This window comes from Loxodonta africana, chromosome Y (assembly GCF_030014295.1).
Source record: "Loxodonta africana isolate mLoxAfr1 chromosome Y, mLoxAfr1.hap2, whole genome shotgun sequence".
Taxonomy (NCBI): domain Eukaryota; kingdom Metazoa; phylum Chordata; class Mammalia; order Proboscidea; family Elephantidae; genus Loxodonta; species Loxodonta africana.
Genome location: NC_087370.1, coordinates 10392025 through 10412581, shown reverse-complemented (window position 1 = coordinate 10412581; position 20557 = coordinate 10392025). Strand labels below are relative to the sequence as shown.

The window sequence follows — 20557 nt, the reverse complement described above, 5'->3', positions numbered from 1 at the left end:
TTTTGTGTTGAGTTAACCTTAAAATAGAATAATTTGCTGTAAATCTGAACCTCCCTTCCTTACTAACAAAGAATTCTGAGTGCTACTTACCAAGTTCTAACTTCAATGGCTGTTTAATGGATTTTGTGTATTCTTTTAGAAAAGTAAAACTAGATAATGTTGATTCCTAAGAAACTTTGCAGAAAAATATGTTCTTGTTTTCAGTAAGCAAATAAGACATTAGAATTGTTTTGCATATCACAACTGGAAAATAAAGAAGTAGAAAAGTTTCCTTGGCTGTTATTGTATTCTTTAAGTTACAACCCAAAAGTTCTTATTTTCTTCCTAAATTTAAAATCTTTGTTAATTTTAGTTGGAGGAAAGCAGGAATAATCAGAAGCAAATGAGGATTCTGCAGAAGAAGCAAGCTGAGATTGTGAAAGAGAAAGTTCGTTTGCAGAGTGAACACAGCAAGGCTGTCTTGACAAGGGGCAAACTGGAGTCTCTTTGTAGGGAACTTCAGCGTCACAATAAGACATTAAAGGTTTGTTAGTTCATACGCTGTGTTTAACAAAGTTTTATGATCAGCTTTTATCTATTTGAAGTAAATCCTTGTCTCTTCTTGTTTTATGGAAATCAGTTGTAAGGATGGATTCTGGTTGATAAATCACAGGTACATTCGTAGTATCCTTGATGAGGGAAATAATACTTTGCTTTGTATTTTTTGAAGGCATGTATGAATGCACTGTAAATCTTAGACCATTTTTTGCTGTATAAGTTCGGTTTTTATTCAAGGAATAGCCTCATATATGATTATAGGGAATGAAATTGATGTTTATATTCAAGCTTTCCTGCTGAAAGGAAGCTAAAAGGAAGTACATTTTGTGCCAGCCACTGACGTACTTGATTTACAGGTCTCCCTCAGGTAAAGGATGGAAAGCTGAGGTAAAATTAGAAACTAGTAGTAGCAATCTTGAATCATAGTGAGTTTGACAAGGAACAACAAGCTGTTCAGTTCTTCTGTGGATGTTACAAAAAATAGAATAAACAAACCACTGACCTTGAGTTGATTCCAACAGACTGCCACATCTTACTCCTGCAGAAGTACCGGTGGGTTCCAGCCACTGATGTTTCCATTAGCAGCCAACCACTTTAACTACTGTACCACCAGGGCTCCCCTCTGTGGATGTTAATGGGCTAGATTACCAAACTTCCCAAGTCCATCTTTAGCTATTCATTTGCTAAGTGCTTATGTAATAGTACTTAAGCCATAACCAATTATAAACAGACAGAGAGCAGGTACCAAAGATTAATTAGTATCATTGGGAAAACAGTAAAAAGATCAAAGACACTGGAAACCATCTGCCTACCCTACCTATAACAGGAGTGTTCCTACCTTTGTGTTATAACTGAGCAGGTGTACAGTTACACTATGATTTTGACTAAACAGGGCCTCTGATCAAATATCCTACCTCAGCCAAGGCCCTAAAATATAGGACCATTTATCTGTAAAATAGGTCCTTACCTAATGCAAGGGGTTATTTTTCTCTTGAACGTTGGACTTAGGTATAATAAAAGAGGTAGTATTTTTTTCCATAGCAACCTAACATTATGATTGGACTGATTACTGTTTATGTAAAAATATTGTGACACTTGTATCCTACAAAAATTTCAAAATACACTTTTTAAAATAAGGATTCCATACATCCCTTTCCCTCAGGGGAATGGGAGATGTGACTCACAAAGTAAGCTGGAGTTACATCTCTTTAGGCTGATCTAACATAATGTTCTGCTTTACCATTGAAGAAAGTACTTGTGGAAATAATATGGAGAAGCCAGTTAATTTTAATTTAGCGCAGTGAACTAGTAGTTGATCACAGAATACTCGTTTTAAACCAGTGTACTTTATATCTCTGATTGCATTCTATCCTTAAGAAAAGCAACTTACCTTCTACTTACAAATAAGGAGGAAAAATTTTAGTTTAGAAGTAAACCCACACATTGGAAACATTTTTTGGGGGAACATCCTATCTGTGGGTTTACACTGTTAACAGAAATTATTTTGGTTAATAAGGAAGAAAATATGCACCAAGCTCAAGAAGAAGAAGAAAGTCGTAAAGAAGCAGTGGCACATTTCCAAATTAGTTTAAATGAAATTGAGACACAGCTGCAACAGCGTGATGTACATAATACCAGACTTCGCCAGGAAAACATTGAACTGGGGGAGAAACTGAAGAAGCTTATTGAACAGTATGCACTGAGGGAAGAGGTAAAGACATGTCGTTTGTTTATTTAGACAGCCACAGTTATTAGCAAACACTTTTTGCTGTTTATTAGTAATTTGTAACTATTGTTACAGGACATTCTGGAGCTTTTGTATAAGATACCATGTGACCTTCATCCAGTGGTCCAGGAGTTTGTTAATTTGGTGGCATTAGGGAAGGGATTTTTAGTGGACATAAGTACCACATGTCTGTCATTTGATACTAAAAGATGATAATTTTTAACATAGCAGTAACATATTTTTAGCATACAAATGAATTTTCCTCTTCCAGACTAATAATAGGTATTTGGCCTCTGTATCTTAGACTTCTGTGATAACCTGTACATGTATAGTACCATTGTGTTATGTCTATTACATTATAGCTACTATAAAAATAGGGATTTTATACTATTTGGGAGAAGAACCTAGTTACACACCCACAGATGTAAAATATTTACTGGAAGAATCTGTGCTTACTGACCTTTGGTCATTGGGAGTAAGATCTAGGCTGTTGCAGTTATTAGAAGCTAGTCAAGTTAGTCTGGAAGTTTAGAGATGGTATCAAGATTAAAACCATATTATGTGGAGTTGGCTTTATGTTTTGTTATATATGTTTTCACCACAATAAAAAACAATAACGTAAGTGGTAACCTGTTTGTTTCTTCACTTCTAGAAGTCAAATGAGTCATGTTAGAAGCTTTGGCTTTTTGAAAGGGTACATCTCCTGCATTTATAATGCTTTAAGCTAGTAAAATGTTATGCTTTTAGGTGTTGTTTTAGTTTCTTAGTACTGCTGTAACAGAAATAAATACAAAGGGGTAGTTTTAAAGGATAGAAACTTATTTTCTCACAGTTTGAGAGGCTAGAAGTTTGAATTCAGGGGGAAAAAATCCTTGTCTCAGCTTCTCTAGCCCCAGTTTTCCTCAGTCCCTTGGTTCCTCGCAGCTGTCTTCCCAGTTAGAGCTTGCCACTGTCTGAGTCTATGCTGCTGTTTGTATCACTCAGCAGTGATAGTTTTGGGACACACCCTACACTTGATGGAACCTCAGTAGCATAAAAAAGGAGTCTTATTTCGTAATGGGTTTATATCCACAGGTATGGGGTTTAGGATTCTGACACAGTTGGGGCTGGGGTACACATAAGTCAATCCACAGCAGATATGTTGTGGTCTATAAACGTATTAAAATGGTGGTTAAAAAAGATTGTGGACACTTAAAAATGGTTAAAAAGGTCAATATTATTATATGTTTATTTTACAACAAAAGTGACAAAAAGAAAAAAAGATTGTGGCATTTGCAGTTTCGAGTTCAGTTTTTCAAACTGATCATTATTTGTGGTTTTACATACAGCTCTTTCAGCACTTCATTTTTTTTTTAAAGATTCTGAGCATTTTCTAAGCCATTCTTCTTAAATCTTTGAAAATTAAAATATATTGTGAAATGTATGTAATAAAAAATTGCCATTTTCACCATTTTTAATCGAACAATTCGGTGATGTTAATTATATTACCATGTTGTGCCACCATCACCACGGTCCGTTTCAAAATGAGTTTCATTTTCTTAAACAGAAACTTCCGAAGTGATAAGTCTCCACAACCACTACCCCAACACAAACAAACTTTTGTCTCTGTGAGTGTGTGGGTAGTGGTGGGAGTAGTACTGTCAGAACCTTTCTGTCTTCAGGGGTGGTAATAAAAATCAAGATCAGTACAAGGCTGATTCCCATGAGATAGAGGTCAGACATATCTCCACCCTCCACCCTTTTTACCAGTTCTGACACCAGCCATCCCTCCCACAGCACTCTACTTCTCTGCTGGGTTCCATAATCCATTGGAAGCAACAGGGTACAAACTCAGGATCAGGAAGTGCACAGGCACAATTTTCCATCAGTGCATGACAGCTCTCTAAGCTACTCTAGGTCATGCAGGCCCCGTGGAGACAGGTTCCCCGTCAGTCTCATAAGGACAGACTCCTCAGCCCCATCAGGACAAGCTCCTTTTGGCCCCCTCAGGGCAGACATCTTCTCAGCCTCATCAAGATAGACTTTTCCTGGCCCCCTGAGGAAAGGCTCCTGTTGACCATGCTTTGTTTCATTACCCACTCTGCCACAGGGCCCATTCTGGGCCCATCACTGTCTTCAGCATTACAGTCCTTGAGCAGTATTACAACTTGTAGGAAGTTACTTACCTCCTTTCTCTGTGCTTCTTCTCTTTTGTCTTTCCTTTCTGCTTTTTCCAGCTTCTTTCTTTATGAAAAACCTCTTGGAATTGCCTGCATATATATGCAGTTCCTTGTCAGTTTCAAGACATGGCCCTTTCCACTGGGGGACCCACAAACTGCCCACTTTCCTTTCAGCCAGCCACAGACACTTCCTTCACATAGCAGGCTGTAGTCACTTCATTTGCATAGTCCATAATCACCTCACTTGGATAGTCTTTTGACCATTCCCTGCCATGTGCATACTAATCACAGGACAGGCTGCAGCCCAAGACCAGACAAAAAGTAGCAAACCACAAGTTGTTTACAGCTTCCCAGGAAATGTCAGTCATCCTGGACAAAAGTAACAAACTGTCCAGGCTAGAAAACTAGGGCAAAGGTAACTACTCATGACTTAGGGGGACAGTCTTCTCAAGCTGTTTTTCCAAGGAACCAAGGAAAAAGGCCAAATAAAGGAACCCATTTCCCCATAGTTTGCCTATTCTAGATATTTAATATAAGTAGGATCATACACTATTTGGTCATTTCTGTATGACTTCACTCAGCACAACGTTTTCATGTCATAGCCATGTTATAGCATGTATCATACTTCTTTTTACAACTGAGTAGTATTCCACTGTATGTACAGGTATAACTCAGATTTACGTTTGCACTATACTATAGTCTGTTAAGTGTTCAGCAGTAGTATGTCCAAAAAAAGGTACGTATGTGTTAATTTAAAAATTCTGTACTGCTAAAAAATGCTGACCATCACCTGTGCCTTCAGTGAGTTCTAATTCTTTGCTGGTGGAGGATCTTGGCTCGATGTATATGGCTGCTGACTGATCAAGGCAGTGGTTGCTGAAGGTTAGGATCGCTGTAGCAATTTCATAAAATAAGACAACAAGGAAGTTTGCTGCGTGATTGACTCTCCCTGAAAGATTTTTCTGTAGCATGTGGTGCTGTTTGATAACATTCTGCCCACACTGGAACTTCTTTAAAAATTGGAGTCACTTTTCTCAAACACTGTCATGGTTTGACTTGTGTCAGCCAAAAGGGTGTATCAGTTTGGCCAGGCCATGATTCCCACCATTGCATGATTGTCCACCATTTTGTCATCTGATTAGATTTCCCTGTATTGTAAATCCTACGTCGGTGATGTTAATAAGGCAGGACTAGAGGCAGTTATCTTAATGAGTCAGGACTCAATCTACAAGATTAGGCTGTGTCTTAAATCAATCTCTGTTGAGATATAAAAGAGAGATGCAAGCAGAGAGACAGGGGGACCTCATACCACCAAGAAACAAGAGCCAGGAGAATAGCATGTTCTTTGGTTCCAGTATTCCTGCTCTGAGAAGAAGGGAAGATTGATGACAAGGACTTTACCCAAGAGCCAACAGAGGAAGAAAGCCTTCCCCTGAAGCTGGCACCCTGAAGTCAGACTTTCAGGCTCCTAGGCTGTGAGAAAATAAATTCCTCTTTGTTAAAGCCATCCACTTGTATTTCCGTTATAGCAGCATTTAGATAACTAAGATACTCTGCCACTGCTTCATAAACTAAGTTTATGTAATTTTCTAAATCCATTGTTGTCATTTCGGCAAGGTTCACAGCATCTTCACCAGGAGTGTATTCCATCTCAAGAAACCACTTTCTTTGCTCATCTATAAGAAGCAGCTCACATCTGTAAAAGTTTTGTAATGAGGTTGCCGCAGTTCAGTCACATCTTTAGGCTCTACTTCTAGTTCATGTTCTCTTGTTATATCCACTATATCTGCCATTACTTCCTCCCCTGAAGTCTTGAACTCCTCAAAATCACCTGTGAGGGCTGGAATCCACTTCTTCCAAACTCCTGTTAATGTTGATGTTTTGACCTCCTTCTGTGAATCATGAACGTCCTTAATGGCATGTGAACTGATGAATCCTTTCCAGAGGTTTTCAGTTTACTTTGCCCAGATCTATCAAAGGAATCACTATCAGTGGTAGTTATAGCCTTACAAAATGTGTTTCTTAAATAGTAAGATTGATCCATGGGATGCAGAATGGATGTTGTGTTAGTAGGCATGAAAACAACATTTATCTCTTTTATTTTTCTGAGAATCAACTCAAAAGTGGACTTAAAACATTCAGTAAGCCATGTTGTAAACAGATGTGCTATCATCCAGGCTTTGTTCCATTTATAGAACACAGGAGAGTAGAGTCAGCATAATTCTTAGGGGCTTCAACTAAAATTCACCAGCCGCATTAGCCCCTAGCAAGAGGGTCAGCCTAGCCTTTGATGCTAGCTTCACACTCTTCTTCTGTAGCTTCCTTCTCCCACAGTCATCATAGAATTTGAATCCTTGCTATGGATTAGGCTTTGGCTGGGGGAAATGTAGCTGCTTCCATCCTCTTTCCAGACCACTAAAACTTTCTCCGTAATAGTAATAGGGCTGTTATGCTTTCTTATCATTCTTGAGTTTATCAGTAGAGTAGGACTTTGAATTGTGTTCAAGAGCTTTTCCTTTGCATTTACAACTTAGCTGTTTGGCACAAGAGGCCTAGCTTTTGGCTATCTTTACTCTTGACAAACAGTCCTCGCTAAGCTTGAGCCATTTCTAGTTTTTGATTTAAAGTAAGAGACGTGCAACTCTTCCTTTCACTTGAACACTTAGGGGCCATTGTATGGTTATTAATTGGCCCAATTTGAATATTGTCCTGTCTTAGCGAATAGGGAGTCCTGAGGAGAGGGAGAGAGACAGGGGAATGGCTAGTCAGTGGAGCAGTCAGAACTCACACAACATTTATGGATTAAGTTCACTGTCTTATGTGGGCGTGGTCCATGGCACCCCAAAAAATTAGAGTAGTAACATCAGAGATCACTGATCACTTCAACAGATAGATAATGATGAAAAAGTTTGAAATACTGAGAAAGTTACCAGAATACGACAAAGAAACACAGAGTGAGCACATGCTCTTGGAAAAATGGTGCTTGCTCATGTAGGGTTGCCACAAACCTTCAGTTTGTAAAAAACACAGTGCCTGCAAAGCATAGTAAAGCAAAATGCAATAAAAGGAGGTATGCTTGTGGATATCAAATTTTGTGTATCCATTCATCTGTTGGTGGATGCTTTTTACTTTTTATTATACAAAATTGAAAATTAAGAGGTAAAATATATCTCTTGTCTTCACCAGTTACGTACTCTTGTTTTTAGTAACATCTTGTTTCCTTTATTTTTAAGCAAATCAAGACATCATATTATTTTATCACTATTTGAATTTGTATCTCAGAACAATGAGAACTCTATCATTATTGAGTTTTTTTTTTTCTTAAAAAAATTTTAACTTAGATTAAGGTTTACAGAACAAACTAGCTTCTCACTAAATAAGTAATACACATTTTTTTGTGACATTGGTTACCAATGCCGCATGTCAACATTCTCCTTTCTCTACCCTGGGTTCCCTATCACCAGCTTTCCTGTCCCCTTCTGCCTTCTAGTCCTTGTGCCTGGATTGGTCTTGTTTTCACTTAAGGGCTTGTCTAATCTTTGGCTGAAGGTTGAGCCTAAGTAATAACTTCATTACTGAGAGAAAAGGGTTTCTGGGGGCCATATGCTCCCAGTTTCTTCAGTCACTGTCAGGCCAGTAAGTCTGGTCTTTTCTTACAAGTTAGAATTTTGTACTGTGTTTTTCTCTAGCTCTGTTGGGGACCTTCTTTTATTGTGATCCCTGTCATAGAAGTCAGTGGTGGTAGCTGGGCACCATCTAGTTGTGCTGGACTCAGTCTGGTGGAGAATGTGGTAGATGTGGTCTATTAGTCCTGTGAACTAATATTTTCCTTGTGTCTTTGGTTTTCTTCATTCTCCCTTGTCGCCAAAGGGATGAGACCAGTGGAGTATCTTAGATGACTGCTCCCAAGCTCGTAAGACCCCAGACACTACTTACCAAAGTAGAATGTAGAACATTTTTTTTTATCAGTTATGTTATGTCAGTTGAGCTAGACGTTTGCTGAGAGCATGGCCCCCATAGCCCTCAGTCTAGCAGTTCAGTCCCTCAGGGACTTTGGATGTGTTTATGGAGCTGTCATGACCTTGCCTTACACAAGTCGTGCCGGCTTCCCCAGTATTGTGTACTCTCTTATGCGTCATCAGAGTTACAGTTTATCTATTGTCTATTTAGTGTTTTTCCATCTCCACCTACCTACTCCCTTGTAACCGTTAAAGGTTGTTTCTTTTGGTGTGTAAACCTTTTTGTGAATTTTTTGTTAGTGGTCTCATACAATATTTGCCCTTTTGTGGTTGACTTATTTGACTCAGCGTAATGCCCTCCGGATTCATCCAGGTTATGTTATGCTTAGTACATTCTTCATTGTTCTTTGTTGTTGCGTGGTTCTCCATTTTGACTATGTACCATAGTTTGTTTATCCATTCGTCTAGGTTGTTTCCATCTTTTTACTGTTGTGGACAATGCTGTAATGAACATGAGCATGCATATGTCTGTTAATGTGAGGGCTCTTATTTCTCTAGGATATATTCCTAGGAGTGGGATTGCTAGATCCTATGGTATTTGTATTTCTTGATTTTTAGGGAAGCACTGTATCGTTTTTCCAAAACTGTCAAACCATTTTGCATTCCCACCAGCAGTGCATAAGAGTTCCAGCCTCCCCGTAGCCTCTCCAGTATTTGTTATTTTCTGTTTCTTTGATTCATTCTAGTAATGCTGGGGTGAGATAGTGTCTGACTGTGATTTTGATTTGCATTTCTCTAATGGCTAGCAACTGCAAGCATTTGCTCATGCGTTTGTTGGCCTCTTGAATGCCTTTCTTGGAGAAGTGTCTGTTCATTTCCTTTGCTCATTTTTTAAATGGATTATTTGTTGTCTTGTTGTAGAAATGTTGGATTTTCCTGTAGATTTTAGAGATTAGACCGTTGTCAGATTTGTCATAGCCACATTTTTTTCCCCCAGTCTGTAGTTTCTTTTTTTACTCTTTTGGTGAAGTCTTTTGATGAACGTTAAGTGTTTTAATTTTTAGAAGATCCCAATTATCTAGCTTTTCTTTTAGAGTTTCTGTATTGCTCGTTATAGTTTGTGTCTTGTTAATGCCATGTACTAGGGCTGACCCATTTTTTTCTTCTGTGATCTTTATAGTCTTTAGTTTTATATTTAAGTCTTTGATCCATTTTGAATTAGTTTTTGTGTATGGAGTGAAGTATGTTTCCATTCATGCGGATCTCTGGCTTCTTGCAGTAGTGTGTTGTAGTTTTCTTTGGATAGGTTTTTTGCATCCCTGGTTAGATTTATTCCTAAATATTTTATTTTTTTTAGGGGCTTATATAAATGGTATTGTTTTTCTGATTTGCTGTCATCGTTTTTTTTATTGGCATGTAGGAATCTATCTTACGTTTGTATATTTATCTTGAATCCCTGCTGCTCTGGTGAATCTTTCTGTCGGCTCTGGTAATTTTCTATGTATAGCATCGTGTCTTCTGCAAACAGGGACAGTTTTACTTCTTCCTTACCAATTTGGATGCCTTTTATTTCTTTTTCTTGCCTATTGCTCTATCTAGAATTTCCAGCACAGTATTAAATAGGAGTGGTGATAAAGGATGTCGTCGTCTTGGTCTTGTTCTCAAGGGGAATGTTTGGGGAATGTTTTTAGCCTGTTTCCATTAAGAATTATGTTGGCCATTGGTTTTGTATAAATGCCCTTTATTATGTTGAGTGATAGTTTTTTCTTTTTTTTGCAGTAGTAAATGTGTATTTGCCATTTTAACTTTTTTTTTTACATATACAGTTCGGTGACATTAGTTATATTCATAGTGATGTGCAGCCACTCATTTTTATATTTTTTCATTTCCTTTAACAGAAGGTAAAAGCCCCCCTAAGCAGTGGCTCACAAATTCCCCTTCTTCTTGTACCAAAAACAAACTTTGGCTTCTAAACATTAGCCTGGTGATATGTATGGCATTGTGTCTCCCAAAAGTACGTGTTGATAAATCCTAACCTCTATGCCTGTAGTTATAATCCCATTTGGGAATGAGTTTTCTGTTATATTAATGAGGCAGGATTAGTGTAGGATGTGTCTTGAGTTAATCTCTTACAAGTGAAGAAAAGAGTGGATTGGGCAAGCAGACATGGAGGAAGAAAGATGCCAAGTAACATGAAGAACACCAAGGCAACAGGGAATAAGGATTTTTCCTTAGATCTGACAAAGAGAGAAAGCCTTCTCCTTGAGCTGGCACACTGAATTCAAACTTCTAGCCTCTTAAATACAGTAGAGCTACCCACTTGTATTTCTGTCACAACAGCACAAGATAACTAAGACACCTAGTCTATATATTTCTTATGTGGGATTACACATTTTTCCTTTGTGATGATTTACTTCACTCATCATGATAGTTCCAGATTTCCTCCATGTTACAGCATGTGTCAGAACTTCGTTACTCTTATTGGGTGAATAATATTTCTTTGGCTGTGTATAGCTGATTTTGTTTATCCATTCAGTTATGGAAATACACTTGTTTTTCACCTTTTGGCTATTGTATATACTTCTGCAGTGAACATTGGTATACATGTATCTGTTTTTGTTTCTGCTTTCAATTCTTTTGGGTTTATGCTTAGAAGTGGAATTTCTGGATTGTATGGTAATTTAGTGGTTAGCTTTTTGAGGAACTGCAAAAATGTTTTTTGTAGCATCTTTATATTTTTTATACTCCTAGGAAAACCTGGTGGTATAGTAGTTAAAAGCTACAGCTGCTAACCAAAACGTCAGCAGATCACGTTCACCAGGTGCTTCTTGGAAACTCTGTGGGGCAGTTCTACTCTGACCTGTAGGGTCCCTATGAGTTGAAATTGACTCAACAGCAATGAGTTTGGTTTGGTTTTTTACCACCAAACCCTTGCCAACATTTGTTTTTAGTTTTTATTGTTGTTCTTCTTTTTAGCCATATTTATATTAGTGGATATGAAGTATACCTGATTGTCAGTTTGACTTACATTTCGTAATGACATATGGTGAACCCCTGATGGCACATTGGTTAAGTGCTCCGCTGCTAACTGAAGGATCAGCAGTTCAAACCCACCAGGTGCTCCACGGGAGAAAGATGCGGCAGTCTGCTTCAGTAAAGATTGCTGTTGATAGTTTCCGGCTCATAGTGACCCTGTGTACAACAGAATGAAACACTGCCCAGCCCTGCGCCATCCTCACAATCATTGCTGTGCTTGAGCCTATAGTTGTTGCCACTGTGTCAGTTTATCTTGTTGAGGGTTTTCTTCTCTTTCACTGACCATCTACTTCTTTACCAAGCATGATGTTCTTCCCCAGGGATTGACTGCACCTGAAAACATGTCCAAAATATGTGAGACAGTCTCACTGTCCTTGCTTCTAAGGAGCATTCTGGCTGTACCTCTCCCAAGACAGATTTGTTCTTCTGGGCATTGTTTTTAGATGCCATCAGGTCCTTTCTGACTCCTGTGTACAACAGAACGAAACACTGCCCAGAGCTGTGCTAGCCTCACAGTCGCTGTTACGTTTGAGCCTATCGTTGCAACCACTGTGTCAGTCTATCTCGTTGAAGGTCTTGCTCTTTTTTGCTGATTCTCTGCCTTTCAAAGCATGATGTCCTTTTCCAGGGACTGATCTCTCCTGACAACATGTCCAAAGTATGTGAGACGAAGTCTTGCCATCCTCGCTTCGAAGGAACATTCTGGTTGCACTTCTTCTAAGACACATTTGTTCCCCCATTTGGCAGTCCATGGTATATTCAGTATTCTTCCCCAGCACCATAATTCAAAGACATCATTCTTAGGTCTTCTTTATTCATTGTTCAGATTTCACGTGGGAATGGGTGATTGAAAACCCCATGGCTTGAGTCAGGCGTATCTTAGTCCTTAAAGTGGCATATTTGCTTTTTAACATTAAAGAGATCTTTTGCAGCAGATTTGCAGTATGTCATTTGATTTCCCACAGGGTAGTTCTGATTATAAAAATAACAAAACAAAACAAAAAAATAGGCCATGTATGTGGAATGCCCAGATAGGCTCATTTCAGGAACTCTTCTGAAGACCTTCCCAAGGGCCTTGTTCCCTGTGCATGAAGAGAATCAGTAGCACTTTAAGCCTGGCATTTCATCTGAAATATTTGCAGGTGGAGGTGGCCTTAAGCACAAGAGATTTGAAGGGCTTCCCTCCTGATTGCTGATCTGCCAACTCCTGGGCCAGTGGTTGTTGGCTTTACCATGTTTCCCTATGGAAAAAGAGTGGCCTGGTGTGCCTGTGTCTGCAGCAGCACTTGACTGAGATGCAGAGTGACCAAAGCCGTGCAAAGAAGATTCCCTCCATTTTAAATTTTGAAGTGCTGTTAGTCTCCCAGAAAGCTAAGGGAGTTCAGCTGAACACCACACTGCTTCTTCTATGCAAGCAACTTGCTGCTCTCAGGAAACAGGTGGACAAAATCAAAGGTAAATCATTGCATCATTAGCTCCTATTCTCTAAGTCACACAAACTGTAGAGATAAAATAGAGGAGTTTATTCTTTATTCACCGTAGCAACATGCAGGCTTATAAAGAATCTCTTCATATTAATGAATAATATTTTTAGAGGGAGCAAGAGAGTAGTGAGTTGAAGTGATGATTTTTTGGAGCTTCATAAAGTATTTTATTAAGTAATATTACAGTGTTACTGTATGCATCACAAACCATTCTGTGTTAAAAACACATTTTAATGAGGGTTGTCAGTAGAGTAGGAGAGTCAGTGATATTCCTTCTTGACCGCTGCTTCCACGGGTGTTGATTATGGGTCCGTGTAAAATGAAATCTTTCACAACTTCAGTCTTTTCTGTGTTTATCGTAACATTGCTCATTGTTCCAGTTGTGAGGATTTTTGTTTTCTTTATGTTGTGAGGATTTTTGTTTTCTTTATGTTGAGGGGTAATCCATACTGAAGGCTATGGTCTTTGATCTTCGTCAGTAAGTATCTCAGGTCTTTTTCACTTCTGGTAAGCAAGTTTTTGTCATCTGCACATTGCAGGTTTTTAATCAGTCTTTCTCCAATTCTGATGACCTGTTCTTTATATTGTCCAGCTTCTTGAATTATTTGCTCAGCATGCAGGTTGAATAAGCATGGTGAAAGGATACAACCCTAACTTTAAAACATTCATTATCCCCTTGTCCTATTCAAACAGCTATCTCTTGGTGTCTGTACAGGCTACTTATGAATACGATGAATTGTTCTGGAATTCTCATTCTTCATAATGTTATCCATAATTTGTTATAGTCCACGCAGCTGAATGTCTTTGCAGGATCAGTAAAACACAGGTAAACGTCTTTCTAGTATTCTCTGCTTTCAGCCAGGATCCATCTGACATCAGCAGTGATATCCCTCATTCCATATCTTCTTCTGAATCTGGCTTAAATTTCTGACAGTTCCTTGTCAACATATTGCTTCAGCCAATATTGAGCAAAATTTTACTTCTGTGTGATATTCATGTTATTGCTTGGTAATTACTGCATTTTGTTGGATCACTTTTCTTTGCAGTGGGCACAAATATGGATCTCTTCAGCTCAGTGGCTGTCTTCTCGATTTCTTGGCATAGAGCACCTTCAGCTCTGCATTCGTTTGTTGAACATCTCGACTGGTATTCCATCAATTCCTGGAGCCTTGTTTTTCAGCAGTGCTTTCAGTGCAGCTGGAACTTCTTTTTTCAGTACCATTGGTTCTTGATTATATGAAATGATTGGATCCTGACCATTTGTGTTTGGTAACAGTGACTCTCTATTCCTTCCATCTTTTTTTGGTGCTTCCTGCGTAGTGTATTTTCCCTGTGGAATCCTTCAGTATTGCAACTTGAAGCCTGAATTTTTTCTTGAGTTGTTTCAGCTTGAGAAATGCTCAGCATATTCTTCCCTTTTGGTTTTTATCTCCAGGTCTTTGCACACTTCAGTATAATACTTTACCTTGTCTTCTTGAGCCGCCCTTTGGTATCTTCTGTTTCTTTTATTTCATCATTTGTTCCGTTCGCTTTAGGTACTTGACGTTCAAGAGCAAATTTCAGAGTATCTTCTGTCATCCATTTTGGTCTTTTCTTTCTTATCTTTTTAATGACCTCTTCCATTCTGTCCTTGAAATGGTCTCTGAATTCAGGTGTAATATACTCAAGGTAATATTTTAGCTCTTGTGATTTCTTCAGCTTCATCTGGAACTTGCATATGAGCACTTGGTGGTTTTGTGATGATTTTGAGCTTTTCCATCATCTGTTTCCACAAATGTCATCATCTTTTTCTACAGATGTAGTCGATTTGATTCCTGTGTATGCCACCTCACAAGGTCCATGTGTATAGTCACTGTATATGTTGGTTAAAAAAAGTGTGGTGAAAAAGTTGTTGGTCTTGCAAAATGCTATCCTGTGATATTTGACACCATTTTTATCAGCAAGGCCACATTTTCTAACTACTGTTCCTTTTTCTTTGGTTCCAACTTTTCCAATCAACAATTTTTAAAAAAAGGATGATTATGGTAAAGATTATGGTTTTGGAATCCCTATGGGGCAGTTCTGTCGTCTAGGGTTGCTGTGAGTCAGAATGAACTGGACCACATCAGATTTAATGATTGATGACATTGAGCAACGTATCATGTGGTTGTTGGCCATTTTTTAATTTTCTTCTGGTGAAATGTCTATGCAAGTTCTTTGCACATTTCTTGATTGTTCTTAAGTTGAAGGAATTCTTTTTACATATTCTGATTATTTGCCCAACATATGTCTCTCAGAATTTTCTGTCTGTAGCTTGCCTCTTTGTTTATAAAGCCATTCGTGAAACAAAAGTTTTCCTTTTTGCTGAGACCTCATTTATGTCTTAACTTTTGTTACTTGTGTTTTAGTTGTCATATCTAAGAATCTGTTCTTAAATACTGAGTCCCAAAGCATTGCCCCTGTGTTTTCTTCTAAAAGTTTTATGGTTTTAGGTCTGGAAATGTTTTTGAGTTAAATTTTTGTGTATAGTATTTGGTCTAGTTGTTTCATGATATTGCTTGTGCCCTCTGTGTTTTTATTGATCTTTTTCTAGGTTTCCTATCTGTCACTGAAATTAGTTTAGAAGTCTCCAACGATTATTGCAGAACTGTCTATTTTCCTCTTCAGTTCTGGTAGTGCTTATATGTTTTGGGGCTCCGATGCTGGGTGATTTATAGTTATAATTGTTATATCTTGATGAATTGTCCTTTTTATATAATGTCAATCTTTGTCTCTTTTAACAGATTTGGGATTAAGGTATCTTTTGTCTCATTAAAGTTTCCACCTCAGTTCTTTGGGTTACTATTTGCATGGAACATTTTTTCCATTTTTTTTTTCCAACTTATTTTGTCCTTGTATATATGATGGGTCTCTTCTTGACAGCATATGTTTGAATCTTGTTTATTTAAAAACTCTGGCAGTCTCTGCCTCTTAATTGAGGCATTTGGTTTGTTTACGTTCATAATAGTCAAGGAGAGTCTTCCTTCTGCTGCTTTTCTATTTGATTTTCTGTGTATTTTTATATCTTCTTTGTCCCCTATTTCCTCCAATAGTGCCTCCTTTTGTATTTTAAGGTGTTTTTTTTTTTTTTTTTTTCGTGGGGACCAATTTGGATATTCTTATTCTCAGTGTGTTTCTTAAATTCTTAATTTTTAGTGTGGCACCATGGTAATTATATTTAACATTTCCGTTTATAATCACCTGGTTTAAAGTGATACCAACTTCATTTCAGTAACGTACAAAAATCAATTCCTATGCTACCCTGCCCACCCCCTATTTTGTTACCTATTATGTCTTTGGAACGCTGGTGCCATAGTGGCTAAGAGCTATGGTGAGCTACAGCTGCTAACCAAAAGGTTGGAAGTTGAAATCCAGCAGCCGCTTGCATGGAAACCCAGTGGGGCAGTTCTGCTCTGTTCCACAGGGTCACTATGAGTTGAAATTGACTCGATGGCAACAGGGTTTGTTTGTTTGTTTTAGTTATCTCTTTATATACTGTGTGGCTTGTAAAGTAAATTTGTACTTACTTTTTTTGCATTTATCATTATAAAACACAAAGAACATAGAAAATTAGAATCATCAAGCAAAGCTACCTGCATGTTTAGTGGAGACCTTTCTGTGTATGACTTTGGGTTCTTTTGTAATATCCTTTAATATTCTGTAATAGCCTGAAGGACTCCCTGTAGCATTTCTTTTAGGGGTGGTCCAATGGTTATGAACTGCTTGGCTTTTGTCTTAATTTTGCCTGTATTCTTCAAGGACAGTTTTGCTGGATAGCCTGTTCTTGGTTGACAGTTTGTTGTTCAGCACGTATATGTTTGGAGTCATGGTGATGCAGTGGTTAACAGTGCACCTGGTAACTAAAATGTCAGCAGTTTGAATCTCCCAACCAGCTGCTTCTTGGAAACTGTACGGGGCTGTCCTGTATGGTTGCTGAGCTGGAATCGACTTGATGGCAACAGGTCTTTTTTTTTTTTAGTATGTAATTCCATTGCCAGTGACCTACAAAGTTTCTAAAGAGAAATCAACATTTAATCTTTTTGAGTGTCTTTTGTATATAGTCACTATGAGTCAGATTTGACTTTATGGCACCGGGTTTGGTTTCGGGTTTGTATTTGACTATTGGTTTCTCTCTCGATGTTTTCAGGATCCTTTGTTTATATTTTGTTTTTGAGAGCCTGATTTTAATATGTCTTGGCTTCCATATTTTTGAGCCTACCCTACTGGGATTTTACACATCTCACATGTTTAGATTCATGTTGTTACTCAGATTTGGAAAGTTTTCTGCCATCATTTCTTCAAATTTTTTTTTTGTCCCTTCCCCGCCCGGGTTTCCCATTATACATATTTTAATTTGCAATTCCATTAGAGTTTTCTTCATCTTCTTTAACTTTCTCTTCTGTTGTTCTTCTGTGTCAGTAATTTAAACATCTTTTCCTCTCATTCACCGTCTTTTTCTTCTGGCAGCTCATATCCATTGTTAACACTTTCCAATGAATTTTTTGTTTTACTTAACAGATTACTGTATTTTTTCTCAAATAGCGCACCCACATAAATAACATGCACACACACATAACGTGTGGAAATAGCGAAATTGTGTAAAAATGTTCCAGTATAGCATGCCTTGTGACATTTCCAGAAGCAAATGAATTTCAGCCTCATTCGCTGTCTTAGTTATCTAGTGCTGCTATAACAGAAATACCACAAGTGGGTGACTTGAACAAGAGAAATTTTTTCTGTCACATTCCAGGAGGCTAGAGATATGAATTCAGGGCACCAGGTTCTGGGGGAAGGTCCTTGTCATCAATCTTCCCGTGATTGAGGAACTTCTCATTGCAGGGACCGCAGGTCCAAGGCATGTGCTATGTTCCTGGTACTTTCTGGTTTGAGGTCCCCATATCTCTCTGCTGGTTTCTGCCTTTTACATTTCAAAAGAGATTCAGTTAAGACACAACCTAATCTTGTAGATTGAGTCCTTCCTCATTAACATAACTGTCTCTAATCCTACATCATAGAGGTAGGATTTACAACATGTACGAAAATCACATCAGATGACAGAAATGATGGACAGTTACACAGTACTGGGAATCATGGCCTAGCCAAGTTTATACACATATTTGGGGGGCACAGTTTAATCCATGACATTGACTCTCATTCAACAGCGTTAAAATGTTACTTTTGATCATATTTATATAATAAATGTACAAGCCATAGTCGAGAAGTCATGATTTGAGTTTGATAGTATTCCAGTAATTGGAAAGTAAACAATTGAACCTGTGTTTTTTCTGTTTGAGTTGTTCGTTGGAAGTCTAAACAAAGAGAAGCCTGCACTGGATTAATGGCATCAAGTACCTATTGATAGCAATCTCTGTTCAGTCATCTTCTGACCCTGTCTTTTATTTGTAGGAGTAAACAAAACAAAACTGATACACAGTCGTTCTTGACTCAGAAGTCGAATGTGAAAACCTTAACAGCCCATTTTAAGTGAAACCATTAAGCTGCATTTAAAAAAAAAGACCCGTTGCTGTCGAGTCGTTCTGACTCATAGTGACACTGTAAGACAGAGTAGAACTGCCCCTAGAGTTTCCAAGGATTTGAACTGACAACCTTTTGGTTAGCTGCCAAGCTCTTAACCATTAGGCCACCAGGGTTTCCTTAAGCTATGATAGGTCTGCTTATTTTATATTCTAATTTTGTCTCATGAAGGACAGTGTCTTTGATCAATAATGATAAGTCACTTTAATCATGATTTTGAGCATACAAAAAGATCATTGCTTCTTGTACACCTCATATTTAAACTTTGCAACCTCTTTACTAGAACCAGCCAGTCATTGATTGTATTGTGCATAGTTTTGGAGTTTAAATCTAAATCATAGAACCCTTTAGGATCATGGCAGGAATTAACTGAGGTCCTATGTGCCAACTTCAAACTGGAAGTCTAGGGCTGTAGAAACAAGCAACAGATTGGCAGCGAGAGAATTTGAGATGGGAAGGTCATCCATCTGAATGGAGCTGGAAAAAGGGCTCTGCAAAAACATACATGTTGTGGACTCAAAACGAAATGACCTGAGTTGGAGAAGGACTAAGTGTATTATTTCTTGAAGGAAACAAAATCAAGCTATCTCTACTGTTGCAATTCAGATCAAAGTGAACATTATGGCAACTGAAAGAGGAATCCCAGCTTTCAGGGTGGGTTTCATATGGATTTTTAAAATCATGAAAAGAAATGGCCTTTCCATGACAGTAAGAACCACTGATGAATGAATAAACTAAAATGGCCCATTTTAAGATGAAAATCCAATTTCTTCTGTGACTTTTTTTTCAGACATTGATTATCAAACATTGTGTTTCAATTTAAGATTTATGAAATAAAATACAAACAGTATCTTGTTCTTATAGTTTTAGGCCTAAAATCATTCCTTACTTAGTAGTTTTTGGCTCTTCGTGCATTCATACACTTTGGTCTCTACGTGGCATCCCATTTTCATCATAAGTTAGTTCAGTTCACCATTGGTTGTACTTGGTTTAAGAAAATGTTGTTGTTAGGTGCCAACTCAATAGCAACCCTGTGCACAGCAGAACGAAACACTGCCCCGTCCTGCGCCATCCTTACAATCATTGTTATGCTTGAGCTCATTGTTGCAGCCACTGTGTCAATCCACCTCGTTGAAGGTCTCCCTCTTTTCCGCTGTCCCTGTACTCTGCCAAGCATGATGTCCTTGTCCAGGGACTGATCTCGCCTGGCAACATGTCCAAAGTACGTGGGACACAGTCTTGCCATCCTTGCTTCTAAGGAGCGTTCTGGTAGTACTTCTTCTAAGACAGATTTGTTCGTTGTTTTGGTAGTCCGTGGTATATTCAATGTTTTCCCCCAACACCACAACTCAAAGGTGTCAGTTCTTCTTCGGTCTTCGATATTCATTGTCCAGCTTTCACATGCATATGATGTGACTGAAAATTCCATGGCTTAGGTCAGGCACAGCTTAGTCTTCAGGGTGACATCTTTGCTCTTCAACACTTTAAAGAGGTCCTTTGCAGCAGATTTATGCAGTGCAGTACTTTTTTTTCGTACGTGTTTTGATTTCTCGACTGCTGCTTCCATGGTTGTTGATCCTGGATCCAAGTAAAATGAAATTCTTTATCTTTACATTGAGGTGCAATCCATACTGAAGGCTGTGGTCTTTGATCTTCATTGCTTCAAGTCCTTATCACTTTCAGCAAGCAAGGTTGTGTCATCTGCAAAATGCAGGTTGTTAATGAGTCTTCCTCCAATCCTGATGGCCTGTTCCTCTTCATATAGTCCAGCTTCTCAGATTATTTGCTCAGCATACAGATTGAAGAGGTATGGTGAAAGGATACAACCCTGACAGCACACCTTTCCTGACTTTAAACCGATCAGTATCCCCTTGTTCTCTCTGAACAACTGCCTCTTGATCTATGTAAACGTTTCTCATGAGCACAATTAAGAGTTCTGGAATTCCCATTCTTCACAGTGTTATCCATAGTTTGTTGTGATCCACACAGTGGAATGCCTTTGCATAGACAATAAAACACAGGTAGACATCCTTCTGGTATTCCCAGCTTTCAGCCAGGATCCATCTGACATCAGAAATGATATCCGTGGTTCTACATCCTCTT

General features: G+C 38.4%; 1 protein-coding gene across 1 annotated transcript in view; it reads left to right on the top strand.

Annotated features, from left to right (window-relative positions):
* The window catches only part of LOC135229024 (gamma-taxilin-like), a 90975-nt gene that overhangs the window by 50377 nt on the left and 20041 nt on the right, over positions 1–20557 (top strand). The window contains exons 5-6 of the mRNA XM_064278764.1: positions 353–523; positions 2054–2248. Coding sequence (XP_064134834.1) covers positions 353–523; positions 2054–2248 — 366 coding nt within the window. The remainder of the gene's footprint in view (positions 1–352; positions 524–2053; positions 2249–20557) is intronic.